At 38.4% G+C, this 18,145-nt stretch overlaps 3 protein-coding genes across 4 annotated transcripts in view; 2 read left to right on the top strand and 1 right to left on the bottom strand.

Moving 5' to 3' along the window:
- Positions 1-1,618: 1,618 nt before the first annotated feature.
- LOC145494566 (BTB and MATH domain-containing protein 38-like) overlaps positions 1,619-18,145 on the top strand; it is a 153,179-nt gene continuing 136,652 nt past the window's right edge. The window contains exon 1 of one of the 2 annotated variants that reach the window (XR_014050268.1): positions 1,619-5,468. Coding sequence is in view for 1 of the 2 variants with exons in the window: in XM_081474062.1 (XP_081330188.1) it covers positions 2,809-3,699 (891 nt within the window). In the remaining variant the exon portion in view is untranslated. Of the gene's footprint in view, positions 5,474-18,145 lie in introns of those variants that run through there. The other variant, XM_081474062.1, reaches the window with a different exon arrangement.
- On the top strand, positions 6,984-15,231 carry LOC145494564 (mitochondrial uncoupling protein 4-like). The gene is made up of 10 exons (XM_081474061.1): positions 6,984-7,490; positions 8,619-8,744; positions 8,838-8,900; positions 10,996-11,080; positions 11,168-11,293; positions 11,519-11,631; positions 12,311-12,395; positions 12,812-12,926; positions 14,143-14,202; positions 14,631-15,231. Exons 1-10 carry the CDS (start codon positions 7,418-7,420, stop codon positions 14,700-14,702), a joined length of 918 nt encoding a protein of 305 aa, XP_081330187.1. The 5' UTR covers positions 6,984-7,417; the 3' UTR covers positions 14,703-15,231.
- Positions 17,562-18,145, bottom strand: part of LOC145494558 (transducin beta-like protein 3) — a 26,128-nt gene continuing 25,544 nt past the window's right edge. The window contains exon 29 of the mRNA XM_081474055.1: positions 17,562-17,690. Within this exon, the coding sequence (XP_081330181.1) occupies positions 17,562-17,690 (129 nt within the window). The remainder of the gene's footprint in view (positions 17,691-18,145) is intronic.

The raw sequence follows: 18,145 nt of genomic DNA, 5'->3' as shown, positions 1-18,145 counted from the left end.
TTCAATTCGGTCCTAAATAGGGTATGGTTTTAGCACTCTAGTCTTGAATTGAGTATGTTTCAGTCTTAGAAGAAGCTACTTTTTCATCATTATCAGTAAGAACGTCAACAGAAACCCTTCATAGCTTATGATTAGGGCAGCTATGCCAGCTACAAAGGCCATAAATAGGGTATCGAATTTTTGGCCAAATCATAATAAGGGTAGCAAAAAATCGCAGATTTTGGTCGTAAATAAGGTAAGGGTTTTGGGAAGTGGGCCGCACACCCCTGCTTAATTTTTTTGGGAGTACCCCCGGGACATAAACCATTTTTGCCGTTACTGGAAACGCTTAAACCCCCTTACGGTGCACAGCTACCTTGCAATCTCGGATCTACAAGAGCTCAAATGAGAGAAGGAGGAACGTAAAGACCTGTCCTGGAATTCTGAAAAAAAAAAAAAAGAGGCGGACAGTAGTTCGAAGGACCCTTGATTTCTTGCCTTAACATTAGGAGGGATCACACGTTTTTGCCCCTACAGTTATATTTTTTCCGCTTGAAAAGGGTGGGGTGGGTTCCAGGGGTGTATGATGCCCAGGTCACATTAGATCGGTCAGCGGTAGAATCTTGTAATCTTAAGATTCGAAATGATTGTTCGATTGCAGAGTTGCTGACAACGTCGCACATCCAAGGACGATAACGTTGCGTCGAGGTTGCGTCTGGTGAAAGGATACTTGTTTTTAAGAGCGCCTAGAAACGAGAAAGGCTAAAAAATGCTGAAGGAGGCTTAAGTTTGGCGCTGATCGACTGAAAGGACAAAGTCTGTATACGGGCTAAGTAGCCCATCAGGCCGGAGCTTATCCGGTTTCCGTAGCATGAAGCGACTAGGAGTATTTCTACTCCTCCCTGGATTGGATGCTAGTCCATCGCAGGGTTACCCCCAGCATTAGTTTTGCCGGTATCCATTTATGCACCTGGGTAGAGAGAGGCATTGTGAGAGTAAAGTGTCTTGCCCAAGTACACAACACAATGTCCCCGGCAAGGGCTCGAACCCGGACCGCTCGATCCGGAGTCGAGCGCACTAACCATGAGGCCACAGCGCCTCCCTCAGATCGACTGAAAGAACTTTTTTAAAACTTTCTGCCAAGGGCTCTGTAACATTCTTACGTTGCTTCCTTTTATTTTCGTTCCCTATGCAAATCATGATATCCCTACGGGACAAATAGTTTATATTTTTCGCGCGTGTACTTATACGAATTTAAGAGCTACGGTTTCGTTATTTTAAAATACAACTTGCAATCCGTTCGAGCAAATTGTGCATCGCGTACGTATCCACAATCTGTTCAATTCCTACTTTATCATTCTGGTGGAATTTCTGTAAGTCGTGTTTGTTATGGTTTTCTTGATTTTTTACCTAGCTTCCTTCACTTATTATTGTTGTATTCATTTTCTATTTGCTTGTCATTTTTCCCTAGTCAAACTCGTATCCGTGTAAACAAATAAAGTCGTACGATGTTTGAAGTTCAGTGTCAGTTTGGTTTCTATTCGAATAATATTATGGGTTTGCGCTTACGTCTGAAAACCAGGTTTTAGCTTTAGGCATATTAAGCCTTGAACACTCTGACCTTGTATAACTACAACTTTTAGAAACCTTATTTGAAAGAAATAAAATACTTCGAGAAATACCACAATACCCGGTTGGCGTGATATTTTTTAATATTCCAAAGACTGAAAAAAGTTGGAAGCGCGGTGGCTTCATGGTTAGTGCGTTCGTCTCCAGATTGAGAGGTCCGGGTTCAAGCCGACTTGTCAGGGACATTTTGTTGCGTTCTTGGGCAAGACGCTGTATACTCTCACAGTTCCTCTCTCCACCCAGGCCCGCATAAATGGGTACCGGCGAATTTAATGCTGGGGTGTAATCCTGCGATAGGCTCGCTAGTATTCCATCCACAGGGGGGAAGGGAGTGGAAATACTCCTAGTCCTTACCCTACCCCTCACCAGGAGCCCATCACTAGGAGCGTGCAACTACCCCATATTCCTGTCACGGCGTTTTCACAGACCTATCCAGATCTATTTTTGCTTTGAATTTACCGGGAATTCAGACCCTGCAGGAACCTCAGTGACCAATCACAAGCACGGACTTAGTTTTTAACTGACGTCACCATTTCACTGGAAGATGAAAAAGATTAACGCGCCACCATTTTTTATCCCGATGCGCGTTTATGTAGACCGGAACCGACCTATTTCGCGGGGAAAGGAGCCCAAAAATAGACCGGTCTGTAAAAATGCCGTGGCATATAGGTTTAGTATGGAAATCGCACGCTTCTAGGCAAAGTTTTGAGTGGTTCTGATTCTAATTCGAACACATATCGACTTTCAAACCTCACAATTTTTACCCCAAAATGTGCACAGAGCCTCCCTCCACTACAACGCCATTCATTTCCAGTACAGAAATTGCATGTTTTGGATTTTTATGTTACATCAAGTTTGAGTCAGATCTCCCAGAAAACTTGCGCTTTTGCTCAATCCGTTCATTCCAAGTCAACCACTCTTAAGATAGAGACTTAAGATAGAGGGGCGAATTGATAAAGAAGGGAAAGCTTCTCTGATCTCTATTAGTAAAGCTTTTAAAAATGGAGAGGAGACTGGGAAAGAGACTTGAATATTATCGGTTCCAGTCCACTTTCAATTTGTTCTCACGCAAAACGGCGCGAAATCGACTTGTCTTGCTCCGTTCATCACTTCGGTTGGGTTTGTCGTGATCGCTGTTCTGTGTTTCACGGCACAAAGTCACGCAGAAATACTCGTTTGTTGACGGGAAGTAGAAAAGAAATGGCTGCAGCAAAACGTATGAGAACAGAGGAGGCAGAAACTGAACTGGATTTCTCGAGGCCTTGGAAGATGAGTGATGTTGTTTTAGTTGTCGAAGACGAGAAATTCCATGTTCACCGCAATGTTCTCGCGTTGTGGTCGCCCGTTTTCGAGAAGATGTTTACATCAAACTTCAGAGAAAAGAGTAAAGGAGAGATTCGGCTGCCTGGGAAACAAGCAGAGAGCGTTAAAGCCTTGCTGTGGATGATTTATCCGCCAGCAAACGACGAAATAACGCTTGAGAATTACAGCGCCATTTTGGAACTTGCGCACGAGTATCAAATTTCGTCCATTGTCGAGAAATGTGAAGACTTCTTGATCACGTTGGCGGGCCGGATTTGGTCGCCGACGTCCCTGCGGAAATATGATGAAGATATCATTTCTCTGCTTATCTTGGCGCAAAATTACAAACTGCAGAGTGTAAGAGATGCGTGCGTTCTTTATGCTGGTAGGCTTAGTCTGACGGAACTCAAAGAACACGACCTGTATGATCAAATCGAGCCGGAGAATTATGCAGTAATTCTGGAAGCAATCATCGAGCGAATGCAGCGTTTTCAAAATTCGTTGCCGTCAAGGGAGATCTTAAGGGGAATCAAAGCCAAAGGTATCAGGAAAATTGATGCCATAGTCAAGCTCATGTTGAAACACAGCTCGCACAAGAATTTCGTCGCGAGCAGGGATGTCCTGGGAACTCACGAAGATGCGATTGAAGCTTACCTGTTGGCTCTGAAAATGGACAACACCTCTCACAGCTGCCCAGAAATGCACAATCTTATTTGTCCGGGTCTGAATGTGTTTGCACCGCTTCTTAAACACCTGAAAGGTACCTTGGAGTCCATCATTGATGGATAAGATTTCCCGAGAAATCTACTTGTCAAAGATAGTGACAAATATTACACCTTGAATGTAAATTATCGTTATTAACATATTAATTTACATGTGAAGGCCTGGATGCATGGTACTACATTGATCCCAATGAATACGCAATTTCCGAGATACTTTTTTCCTCTGTTTCAAAACAAGTCTTCGTGCAAAACCTGAAAATGTGAAAATGAGTTTGATTTGCTTGAAAAGTTATGAACTTTAAGGCAGAACATATTTTCATATGAATCATGGTGGTTTCGCACAGACCCATTTTGACACAGGCACAAGGCACATTGGAAATGGCTTATTGCATCATGTTGCTAACCACTGAGATTGTAGATAGGCCATTTTACAGTTCTGTGCTTAGTTGCCTGGCCCATGGATGCAAGCGATGCTGAAGGTGACCTGGCTTTGATACAGACCTCTCTGCCTTTCTTATTTACTACAACTTGATTTACCCAACAAAACCAGTGAGGTCTGTATCAAAACAAGGTCACCTCCAGCCTCGCTACCATTCAGAGGCCAGGTCACTGAGCAGACAACTGTAAAATGGTCTATTGTAATATTGTGTGCAGAAGTAGAATCTTGTTCTACTTCTGAAAATATTGTGAGCAACAATGTTAGGTGCTTCCACACAGGTGAAAATCAAATGTTGCATGAAACTTTTGGACAAAATTTTGTACCATGGGTCTGGGCCTTAAGCTGATACCTACATGAATGCATTTTTATATGCATGCCGCTCACATGTGAGCTGAAATACTGTTTAGGTTGAACAAATTGCCTTGTACCCAGGCTTTGGTCTTTATGACTTTCCAGTTTTATTATATGGGAATTTTTAAGGGCATGTCTAAAAGATGAAATAATGACATGCCACTATGAGCAAGACTCTGTCTGAAACAGGTGTCTTTATTAAGGATTAACCCTTACAAATTATTACAGGGAGCTATCCACTGTTGACCTGGGTGCTATTTAAGCTAACTGGAGTGCTAATTGAGCTAACCGAAGTGCCATTTTTTCATTTCACCTCTTTGGTGTTTAATGTTTCTTATTTTCAAATGCGCAAGGAAAAAAGTGCTCTTGATCTTTTGCACTAGTGTAATAATGCTAATAGGCACCCAGGTATGAGGCAATTAGGCAAGATGTACAGGTGAATCCTGTTATCTTGAATAAGGGAAAGAGGAAGTAGTCCGAGATAATTTGTGAAGATATGAATTTTAAAGTGTATGCAGGGTGGCAAGTTTGGCCTGCCAGCAAACAGATCCTTAGAAATCTTGATCTTTGAGATTTTCATAAATTCCCAAGATACTATTATCAATGAATCAGAATTATTGACATTCTTACTAATTTCATGAGGCCCTTTGTATTTTCTGGTGTCCATTTTTTTCCACGCCCATTTCTAACAATTATTGGGTCTGCATAACAAGGTTTAGAGATCGGCCTATTATCTATTATTTATTTGATTCATCTCAATTTAGGCCATTCTTTGTTTATTTTTCTGTGACCTGTCAGTATTCATTAGCTCTGAGTTACTGAAAGTTGAAAAAAATAATATTCCCTCACTTTTATTCCTTCAGCTCCCCTATTTATAGCTTCAATATGATTTTAAATCAGCATTGAAACAGTGATACTTTTTCATTGCACAGATTTAATCCTTAATTTTTACACAGCATTGCTGAAGCTACACTAATTTTATTCGAAGTAGAGAGCTACATATTTAATACATATCATTTTTAATTGAAATATTTTTTATTGTACATGTATTGCTGATTACAAGAACAATTTTGAAACAGTTACTGTTGATTGAGCTGTTGAATTTCCTTCCGTGGTGGATAATAGTTATAAAGTACTTTGATGTTAAAATGTAGCAGCTCTTATGGCTGAAATGGTTAATCTAAAAGCCATACCATCATTAAAATACTGGCTTATTGTGAACTCTTATAGAATCTTAGTTTATTGTTTCTGTTGTTACATAGCCTGTTTAACAGGTGCAAAGGTAAGGATTAATTAGGCTGTGAGTGGCACTGTGAGGAAGGTAAAGACAATGCATGTTGTGGCTACGATTTTGTTTGCGGCGCATTTATATCTGGTCATGTGACATTTTCCCTAGGGAAACACACGTTTTGATTTTTGTTTTTGTGAGTTTGCAGTTTGTAGTTTGGTAGTTGTTAGTTCAAACAGTTCTTTAATGCGTACCTTTGCTCGTTGGCAAGATTAGTTACTGTTTTCAGACCTTTGCTTGTTGGCAAGGTTATTTCCTGTTTTTGTAGGCCGTTTTTGTACCTTTTTGTACGTTGGTAACGGCAGTGCCTTTGGTTGCACGTTGTGGATTGTGAAAATAAATCAGCTGATGGCAGCTATACATGTCGACCTGCCACACTTGCCCCCAAAAAGTGAACCCATAGGCTTGTTCTTGTGCCTGACATTCATTCTGCAATTGTGAACAGAACTAACTGAGACAAATTCAAGAATATCTTCATTTTCCAGTTGTTATGGCTAAATTCCAAAATGTTATCAAATGAATGGTGATTAACCTATGTCTCCTCATGCTGTGCTGTTTTAGGTAACACAGGAATTGTTTCTGCTGGTTTTCAGACCAAAACACTGTTGATTAGGGCTAGGAAAAGGGGTAACTCTGATGTGGTTTGATCATATAGTAATATTGTGTACAATAGACCATACGCATATTCTCTGTATTGGGCTGGAACTAGCTTGCAACTGAGGCTAATGCAAAAAGTCTTCAAATACAAATGAAATCAATCTCTTTTTAATTACATTCCCCCGCATGAGCCTCCATCACAAGCTAGTTCCAGTCTAATACTGAGAATACAAATATGGACTGAAAACGTTGATGAAACTGTCTCAACAGTTTCGACCCGGGGTGGGGGGGGGGGGGGGGGACTCCCATATGGAATGGACAAATGGGCAGGGATACTCGTTGTCTCGCTTAGGGGTGTAAATTTCAGATTTTGGTCTCGCTTAGGGTGCTCTGGGCGAAATGTCATTGTTTTTAGCTGTCAAGGTCTCGTTAAGGGTTGCACGCGAAGAAATAACAAAACAGAAAGAATTTTGATTCTTTATATTTACTCAATTGATATAAACAAATTCGCCATCATTAGAAGTCACTGTACTTTTTATTTGTCTGTTTTATAAACTGGTCTCTTTTAGGGGTCTGCATAAGCTTCGGCTACGCCCAGATTGGTCTCTTTTAGGGGTTAAATTCAAAATTTCCGACGAGCATCCCCATCCACTCCATATGGGAGTCCCCCCCCCCCCCCCCGGGAGTTTTGACCAGGGTCGTAGTTGCAATCTCTCGGAGGAAAGTTTAAAAAGGCTATTACCAAACTAAACTGCTCAAATTCCAAAGAATATCTCTTTACTAAAATACAATGAGCTACAAACAAAACTTCAAGGTGTAAGGAAAGCGATGTTTGATGTGATAATGTTCATACCTACCAACCTCTCAGAGTTCAGTAGATTATTCAAAATGACAGATCGATAATCCAGGTTTTGCAGATTTGTAGCTATTTTTGGGAAATACCTCTCTGAAGTTTGAACCTCTTATAGCCCTTGCGGTACGCGAGTGACGCATCACTCCCCCTTCACGCCCCCACTCCCCCCCACTGAGGCGTCACTTCAAGGGGTCAGCGGTTACTGTTTTCAGGCGATAGTGTAACGTTTGAATTTGTTTGCGTGAGTACAGTGTATCATGGCTGAAGGAATCAATAGCTTTGTGTACAAATATTGCTTGTCTTCACTGGCAGCAACCGTTGCAGAAACAGGTTAGATTGTAATCAATGTATTTTGGGTTTTAATGAGAGGTAAAGGGGCAGAATTTGTCAGTTTTCATGTCTCGAATGTTCGTGGCTGTATGGTTTGTGGTCGATCGTGCAGGGCAACACGTCGAACTGGCTAAATTTAATTAACATAGAAACTCTTTGAGCGGAAAATTATTTCAGCGAAAAAGAGAAAAAAAAAAACGCATTAGGCCTTCATACACGATGGATGTTATGTTTACATTTCCAGCCTTTGATTTCAATGTGGTTGATATCGCTTATTATTTACTCATAAGGAGCTTGTTAAATTCACGACGAGTCTTCAAACTGACGTAGACAGTGACGTATTTATACTTTGCTTATATAGTGTTCTTTATGTGGTTTAGTAAGATCTGACAACGTATAAACAACGAAAGCCGAAGTTAACTGAAATTATCTTTAAACGACTAAATGATGAAGGTCGTACAAAAAATTTAAAAAAAATTAAAAAAATTAAAATTATCGAAACCTACATTTTAATTTGAACTTTAACCTCGTGTTGATCAAAGTCCATTGAATGAAGCAATGACTCAGATTTTTGTGCTCACGTCCCTCCCAGTCACTTCTCTCACTTCTTGATATATTCTTTATTTTTTAAAAAAAGATGGCATAGGAAAAAAAATCGTTTGCTTCGTTAATAATTTACAGACAGAAAGTAAACTCAAGAGTTAAAAAGATAAAATAAAATAAATAATAAATATTATAGTTAAGCGTAAGTTTCAATGTAGAATTTATATATATAAGGCCCTGTGTTTTTTCCCTATGGTGATGCAAGATGTGTGATTGCAACTAAACATTGTAAGGTGACCTTTGCATAATTTATTATGAACACACTCCGAATAAGACAATGCAAGCTTTAAAAATATAAATCCTTTTGAGTCAATTGTGAAACAAATTTTGTTTAGAAATTTAGTTAGCAGGTGCTTCAAGACATTGCATTCTCTACCAAGAGCTGATTCTTGCCCAACATTCTTTTCATATTCTCAATTAAACACAATTTTTCCCAGCCACTAAGTGTGCAAGAAATTCTATTTATTCCACAATAATTGATTGTATATGTACATGTATACTGATGGAGTAAATTTTCCATTGAAGTGACCTTTCCTCTCGACATAACAAAAACCCGCCTGCAAATCCAAGGAGAGAGGGCATCCACAGTGCCTTCTACAACAGCAGCAAATGTGCCTTACCGGGGGATGGTGAGTACAGCAGTGGGAATTGGTAAGGACAATATTTACATATCCAAGTTCTCTTAAACCTCATTCACTAGTACTCTAAGCATGTCACTTTAAGACTAACTTTATTTTTTGTCAGTTGAGGAGGAAGGACTGAGAAATCTCTGGAGTGGAGTTACACCTGCTATTTTGAGACATATTGGTAAGCTCTGGGTATTCATTTATTATTTATTCATTTTTTTTTTAAATGATAAGACTTAGGGCAACTACAAGGGATGGAGGAGATATTATTATCAATCCCAAAAAATTGATATCTGGGAGATCAGCAATTTTTCATGAAAGCACAACTTACAGTATCTCAGGTCAACCTTCAAAAATTTCAAGAACTTCTCTTTCTAATATGTAGTGACCAGTATTTGTTCTGGAGTCTTGAAAATTTAATCTACACCTGGGGTCACCTTGATAACGTGGGATAGAATTAAGCAGGCGTAGATCCCAGGAAAGGGTGAGGTGGGGGGGGGGGGGTAGCTCCTATATACATAAAGGATATACAGGTACAGTGTATGAGCTGTTCAGCGGGATATGCTTTTTTGAGTTATTTTTTTGTAAAAAAAAATACCTCTTAGTCGGCGCGTCGGGTATGTTATGGACGGGTCAATGGATGAGTGAGTGAGTCAGTGAGTCAGTGAGTGAGAGATGTATGTATGTCACACCAATCAGATTGGATCTACTATAAACAGCTAATCAAATTTCTTGTTGTAAAGGTAAATGGTATGTGAGAAGATTTGATCCCGATACAATTCAGAACGGCCATAATTTTATTTATTCTTCTATAAAAGAGGAGGAAGTATTCATATATTGGGTTTACTTCGACATTTTTTGTGGGTTAGGCTGAGGATTTTAGTTAAATGAACGAGATGAGCCTTGAGGTTTGAAACAGTTCGTGAGTTAGTAGTATGCAAATGCAACGAGATATTTTTATTTTTAGTTACAAAGGTAACTTGATACTTTTGTTTTTCACAAGGAGTAAATTCAATTAGAGGTCACAAATCGACGCTTCTAGTTCTTAGGACGTGTTTTAGAGGGGATGAGACTTTAGATTTGAAACAGTTCTAATGTTTACAATAGTAAGTGCGGGTAACGCTAGTTTTGTTCTTGTTGCATGCAAATATAACGAGATATTTTTGTTTTTTAGTTACAAAGTGTAATTTGACACTCTTGTTTTTCACAAGGGAGTAAATTCAATTAGAGCGGACGAATCGTCACCATTCTTTCCCACGAGATGTTTGCTATCTTTAGTAACAAATGGTAACTCAACACTTTTGCTTTTTATACGGGAGTAAATTCAATTAGAGCTGGCAAGTTATCGGCTATTGTTTCCAGGATATTAAACAAAATAGAAGCTTTCATTTCTGGATGGTTTTTACGTCTCTACAGTAGCAGTTTAAAAGTTTTATTTGATGGCATTCATTTTAGTCCGATACTTTTAAAGGTAAAAAGTATGAAAACTGTTCAAATGTTCTTTGAAGACTGCGCGGCACCAAGTTAAAGTGCAATTTAATTAAATCAGACTTTCAACGTGTCGGAGGTTTTTTTCTCTTTCTTTCTATTTTCGATGAAGTTGTGTTGTGTTGTGTTGTGTAAAAAGGTAAACTTACGACTCGTATAAAATGCGAAAAAGTCTCTAAATTAACTTAAGTATTTTTGAGCAAAAATTTCACTCGGGGGTTGGAGGGGTTATGTGATCGGTGAGTGAGGGAGTTATGCATGTGCGCGTGTCACACCAATCACAGTGCGGGTTGTATCAAAGAACGAATCAAATTGCCTGTTAGAAAATACGATGGTATCTACATTAATTCGGAGACGTGTCAGATTACTGTAGTTTGTTCACTCAGACATTTTATGGCTTACTATTTAGCTATCTTACCATGACCGATGTAACATCGCAACCAAAAACACTTGTCAAATTAACCAAATCATTACGGTACATGTACCATGAATGCTCCAATCTCCGACACTTCACACACAAAAAAATAACTCTTGCACGCCTTGCGTGCCTGTTTCTTTTCTGACTCCGAGAACAGGGCCTGCTGGCATAAGAATATCAGATAAAACAATGAGGGGAGGGATACTTCCCTTCTTGTTTTATCTGATATTTTTATGCAAGCAGGCCATTTCCGTATTCCAGATTTTTTTTCTTGTCATGTATTGTCTGGAATGCTGGATACTTATTTTAATTTACAATTTTGTCTGAAACAGGGTTGAAAATTCATCTGTTTTTTTGTGGTATGTTTTAGTCTACACAGGCTCAAGAATGACAGCTTATGAATTTTTACGGAACAAAGTGTTAAAAAGAAACCCAGATGGCAAATTTGCCTTATGGTGAGTGTGTTTTTTTCCTTATGAAATTTAATTTTTTCTGCCATCAGTGCTGATAGTCAATAACTGTCATTGATCACTCCATTCAAGGAAATCAGTTATTGCGGGAATGACAGCTGGCGCATTTGGCCAGTTGATAGCTAGTCCAACAGACTTAGTCAAGGTACAGATGCAGATGGAAGGGAAACGAGTTCTTGTAGAGGGAAGAAGACCAAGGTATGACTTTGAACATCCACCATGATAATTGTTACCCAATCCTTCTGTCAGTATTACTGCACACACCCTTGCAACCTGACTGTTGCTTTGAAAAGAAGTTCTTTTATATTGGAAAAGGTTGAAATATGGATTGCCGAAGTATGATGTAGTACTGTGTATTTTAAAATTTGAAATCCAGCTTCAATTCCTTTTTTCAATTTCCAGTTTCATTTTCTTTCTACCAAGGGTACTCAACACTTCACATGCCTTTTCAAATATTGTCAATAAACATGGAGTACGAGGGCTTTGGAAAGGATGGGCTCCTAATGTGCAAAGGGCAGCTCTAGTAAATATGGGAGGTACGTTTAATGTTAAGTACAAGTTAGATCCACAAAGGCTGTGGACATGTGAAAAGTAACTTATATCTGAGCTGCATTGTGTGTAAATGTGTAGAAAATTTAAAGGAGCTCAGTCATGGTTTGCACATATTGAAAAGTTTAGCCTCAATTTTTCAAATTTGTTGTTTGTAATCTGTGTCAGTCTTCTCTATCCTTAGCCATCCTTGTTCCTTTATGGTTTATCATTATCTCTTTGGTGTTTTTCTATCTTATTAAACTGTTATTTTCAGGTTTCCTACCATTTAAAGGTAATTTTGTATGCGGCCAAAATAACTCAAAATACCGTGACTGAGCCCCTTTAACAATAATGATGTTAATAATCGTTAGCTAAATAATTAAGCATTAGGTGGGTAGCTTGAGGGCTTTCTGTATTAAATTTTATAAGGAGTATTGAGGGCTTACAGATAGAAGTGGTGGCCTAGTGAGATTATCTTGGGCAAGATTTTTAACTCTCACAGTACGTACCTCAATATTCTTTCACAGAGCTAGCAATGCATTATGTAGGTTACTATTACTTATTATCAGAATTTTATTGTTAAATTAATATCAAAAATTTAACTAAATTTCTCCTGAATTATTTTTATTATTGAGGACAACCTTTTCAATCAGCCATACTTTTTTTTAATTTGATGTAAACCAGATCTTACAACGTATGATACTGTTAAACATATGCTGCTTGCTCACACAAGTTTACAAGACAACTGGGTTACACATACTATATCAAGGTAAAGAAAGTTGTATTTCAGTATTATTAATTATTTAAGTATTAGTGTATTGTAAAATGTTATAAATTTAGAACAATGATTGAGTCAGAAATTATCAATTAATGCTGGTTTTCACTAGGTCATTTGCATAAGCCGACATGCACAGATGCAATACAATGTTAATAATCAGTGCCTTTTTTAATAGGAAAATTCCTAACAAAAGGCATTACTAAATGGCAGTGCTCTTAGTGCAGATCTGCATATGTCAGCTGATGCTTATGCGTTGTCAAAACCAGCCTTCAATAAATTAATTTAAATTGTGTCAAGACTGGATGACTTGTACCCGAAGCGGCTCTGCTTGCAGGGTAGATGACTTGAAGCAATCTGGGATTGTTAATGGTATTTATTAATGATTTATTAAATGATTTTTTTCTCAGTGGCTGTGCAGGTCTAATTGCTGCAACCATTAGCACTCCAGCAGATGTTGTGAAAACAAGAATTATGAACAACCCAAAAGTATACAGAGGATCAATCGACTGTTTCTTGAAGGCAGTATGTTACAATTGATACAGTTGTACTCTTCATGCATGAGCATTAAATAAACAGTAGCCTCCATTTGGCATGAAAAAAGACTCAGATATTTGTCTGCTGACATTATCTCATCCAAGAAGCGAACAGTTTTCCGAGAGCACAGCTTGAGGAAAACTGTGAGCTTTAAGGAAAGATAATGTCCAAGGACAAATATATGAGCATATTTTCAAAGTCAATGGAGGCTATTGTGTTTATTATTATTATTTTTATTAATTGTTGGGTTTATTTTTTGCAACATGCGCAGTTTTGAAAATTGGGGAATATTCTCAGATATTCCCCAGTTTTAGCTGGGAATATTTGGTCATGTGATGCGTTTAGACCAATCGCACACAAGTGAAAATATTCAGTGGATTTTAATAATGGATATACCTGTACTGCTAACAATCAATGTGGCTCATTACATAGTCATACCACAAGCACTTTGAATCCAGATATTATTTTCAGAAGATTGATTTAATTTGGACAAAGGAAAATTCACTTCAAGAAGATTTATGGCAGTCTGTCCACAAGCAGTAAAGCAGGCACAAAAAAATTACCCCCTTGCATTTGGGCTTTTCTCAAATCCCCTGTGATTCATGACATCAAGGTGGAAATTTTGGCAGGGTTTTTATTTTAATTAGTGCATGTTGCTGTTAATTCAAGGTCTTTTTTCTGCAGAGCAGAGGAGGATAAGTCTGTCATATTAATAAATAATAATATTAACTAAAAAATAAATCCTTGAATTAGCATCTGGGGCGCTTATTTCAAATTTAGGAGAAGACGGGGGCGCTTAATCAAGGGGCGGCGCTCATTTAATTTCTCCCTAATTGTGGCCTGACATGATCATTTGTTTAATACATCATCTGCACATGAACAGTTGTCTCATTGCTCATTACTCATCCACAAAATGGGGCGAGGGGAGGGGGTGCTTATTCTTGGGGAGGGGGGGCACTAATTTTAAATTTTGGCGGATAGGAGGGGCACTTATAAGAAGGGGCGCTTGTTCAAGGGGGGGGGGGCTAATTCGAGGATTTACGGTATGTGCCATAATATTTGCTTTGTGTAATATTATAAGGTTAGGGCAAGGCTAGTTCTAAAGATACTGGGATGGTTATTGGTTGAGTTAAAAAACTTGAAGCCACAACTAATTACTCATTACCATGCACTTTGTTTGTTTGTTTTCCTCTATGTACCTTAGGTTCGTGAGGAAGGTTTCTTTTCATTATATAAGGGGTGGCTACCAACTTGGAGTAGGATGGTAAGTTTGTTTGTCTTTTTTATGGAGATTGGTTAGATGATATAAACAGAGAAGAAGAGTAATTTTTCTCTGACTGAGTGAAACGAAACAAGTGAAAAATGTTTTTCTCCAATGCTGCTGGGGCCTGGGTATAGATCATGTGGCCTATGGGGTGGGCAGTTGCTTTTGTTGCATCCGCCATTGCTGACTTTCTCGCCCACCCACCTGAAGATTTTAAGCTTTTATACAATGCTAGTATAATGTACAAGCCTTGAACTTTTTTCGTTATTTCCAGTCTTTAGCGTAATGTTACTTGTATTAGCTTCGATTTTGCAATAAAGACAGGCGACGGTGGTCGGCTTGATATGGCTGCCAGTGGTGTGTGAGAAAGAAGATTCCATGACCTCATAGTATGTTAATGCTGACATTGAGCTATGATTGCTTTTTAGGCTCCTTGGTCTTTAACATTCTGGCTTGTGTACGAGCGAATCAGAAACATAACAGGAATGGCTGGATTTTAAGATTTAATTAATGCTGAACTTTTCTATTGTGGTGGTTTTATAAAGGGATTTACAATGACAAAAGCCCTCCAAGAACGGGTGTTGCATAAAAAAGGGTTAATGTACAGTCAAGGGAAAGATACCAATGGTGGACAGATCATTGCCTGATTAACAAATAACTTATGACATTGAAAATACGCAATATTACTGAAAAGGGAGAGAATATACTGGCTGTAGAGGAACTAAGAAAGGTGCACTCCTTATTGCCATTTTGTGGTAGAAGTTATCCATTCAGACACCTTTTAGTAGATAACCTCTTGGTTCCCGACAATCTTTTCTTCTAGTAAGGATTGTGTGACAAATTAAGCAAAGATTGTGTGACAAAATTAAACAAAGATTAAATGACAAATTAAAGAAAGATTGCGTGGTTAACCAAAAATTTCCGTACGTGAGACTAAGATAAGTCTAGCACTCTATAATCCAAACTCGTTCACATCTCAAATCTTGTTGCAACGCAACATAAAACAACACCACAAACATGTACATTAAAAGATAGGAATTTATTTATTGTTGAGCTTTACAATGGAGGAATCACGCCCAACGCAATGGTATAGAAAAGTTTTTAACATAAAAAGAAACATGCACAGAATTATTTTAGCAGGAAATAAATAATTTAATAAATGACTATATTTACTTCACAGTGTCGTATTTTTGTTTTTGTGTGGTTTAGATGCTTACTTTAGAGTGATTTCAGAAAAGTCGAAGGGTGAAAGCTCCTTGTATTCATACAAGTGACAGCTATTGAGCAGTACTTTCACGTGGCACTGTTTATTATGTTGCACAAGGTGGTTCTAACTTTAAAGTGCCTGTGAAGTAAAAAATAATTCCTGCTTATTTGAAAGGCTTTTCAAAGTAAAGAAGAATGGCATTTTCCTTTTTGGAATATCTTTTTTTCGTTTTAGAGATATTCATGTTTTTGTATTATACAAATGAGGAAAAGGATGGCGTCATAGGTGGTTCCTGTAAAACAGCATAACACTCAATCAAGAAAAACTCTAGAAATATTAAAGCAGTGTTCTTCAAACTTGGCACTAGAAATGTACATCACAAAAGAGACAGAATGACACTTACTATGTTGTTGCCATGGCAACACTCTTGGCTCCAGTCTCTTTCTATCAAAAAACCAAGTATTCCTATTTGCAACCTTTTAAAGTGGTACAGAGGGTCTTGCTCGGAACACACATGGTTCCCATATTGTCTTACCTCTCCCCATTAGATTGTTGGGAGTGGATGATCCCCTTTCAAGATAAAATCTTGGAATTTTAGTCTTAATTAAAACAAAACCAGCGGCATAACTGTTGTCATGGCAATGTGATGACAGGTGTCATTATGTTTCTTTTGTAATGTACATTTCTGGTGCCAAGTTTAAAGAACACTGCTTTAATATTTCTATAGTTATTCTCAATTGAGTGTTGTGCTGTTTTAGTGGAACCACCTATGAAGTCATCACTTTCCTTACAAAAACGTAACTATCTCTAAAACAAAAAAAGATATTCTAAAGAGGAAAACGCCATTCTTCTTTACTCTGAAAAGTCTTTCAAACAAGCAGCAATTATTTTTTACTTCATAGGCACTTTAAAGTCTATGGATGAAACCCTAGCGTATGACCATTCAAATGAAAGCTATTGAGCAGTACTTTCATGTGGTACTGTTTATTACGCTGTACAAGGTGGTTCTAACTTTGAAGTCTGTGGATAAAACCCTAGCGTATGACCATTCAAATGAAAGCTATTGGGTAGTATTTTCATGTGGTACTGTTTTGTATGCTATAGAAGGTGAACTTTCAATTTGTGGACGAAATCCTAGCTATGATCATTTAAGTTGCACACTACTTCCTTATGCTACCTACCAACGAGTAGGTTTTAGTAAAGAGGTAAGTGAACGAGACACACTTAACCATCACTCAAAATTATTAATATTATTGTTACACCCTATGAAGGATGCATGTCAGAAACCTCGACTGTTCATAGTTTTGTGTTTTCTCAACGCGAAAAAACATACGCAGCTTCTCAAGCCAGAGAAATTAGACCGAGAAAAGATTTAAGAAATCTAGGCTGCGAGCAGTTTCTCTTTTGCTCAAAAATCTGCCGAAAAGAATGCAAACACAAGATATTCGAGTGTCGAGGAGCGCGGGCGCGGGATAACGAGCGGCAGGTGCCGCTCAAATATCCCGCATTGTCGCGCTTTTTCGTTCAAGTTCGCGAATTTTAAGGTAAAAGAGACTGCTCATAGTCTAACAGACTATCGCTCAGAGAGAACGAAGGCTAGCAGTCTATTTTATCAGACATTTTGATATAGAAGTCTGCAATAGCGCAAGCAAATTTCAATTTTACTTTTCCGAAGGACAACTGTTCAGTCGAAGCTCGTTGGATGAGTTGTAAACCATGAGACAAATCAGGTTCGTGTAAACGCAACGAACTCTGCCAATTAAGACAATTGACACGTAGTGTTCGAACAATATTAGCTCGAGAAAAAAGTTAATCTGGAGTAGCTCACGCAAACAAAGCTCTCCAAATTGTTCTGTGGTAAGACGCAAATTTCTACCCTGGACAAAAATAAGCAGTACCTTATTATACACCAACGTTACTTTGCTGAGAATAATCACCGCAACTTCAGGAAGCATTCACCAAAGAGCTAACGATAAACCCCTAAGGAACAAGGGTGGTTAAGGATAGATAAGATTGACACGGATTACAAATGACGAACTTGAAAAATCTAGACTGAACTTGCGCAAAACGTGACGTAGCTCCTTTAATATTGATCAGCGTTAAGTAACTTTTAAGTGATTGGAGTTTTCCAGTCTCAGTACTTCGTATCGAATCAAGAAGTTCTCGTCTTAAGCTTGGTCTTGCCCCTTGTTTTTATACCTACACCAGTTCTGATTTTCTTTTTCCTTGTTCCTTGTTGAAGTGCCTTGAGTTTAGCTTTCTTTACCTTCAATGATTCACCCTAAAACAAAATAGCACGTGTTAAGAAAAAGTGTAAAGTAAACAGCAAATTCTCTATAAACTACCGCACTGAACACTCCAGTTAATCGCCAACTTTATGCTGCGGTTGGAGAGCTTGGGTGTGTTGTTCAAGCTGAAACTCGTGCCAGCTATAGCTTAGCTCCTGCAATAGTCTCCCATGTTCGAAACAGGCGCGGATCTGGGATAAATGCCCGGGGGAGGTACTTTGCGAATTTCTGGGTGGTGATGTGCTGCTGGAACACTGGAACCCTTAGCCTATACCAGAGCTAGTTCAGCTGAATTTTGCTATCCTATACTAGAGTAAACTCCCCAAATCCCCCCATCTATTGACACTGTTGAGGCTGATTTGCTTAAATTTAAACTTGCCGATTTGATTTTTTTATATTTTTGAGTGGCAATTCCTGGTTTCCTTAGTCTACATAAAATCTTCAACCA

Source organism: Orbicella franksi, chromosome 8, assembly GCF_964199315.1.
Source record: "Orbicella franksi chromosome 8, jaOrbFran1.1, whole genome shotgun sequence".
NCBI lineage: Eukaryota > Metazoa > Cnidaria > Anthozoa > Scleractinia > Merulinidae > Orbicella > Orbicella franksi.
This window is presented reverse-complemented; position numbering and strand designations above follow the sequence as displayed.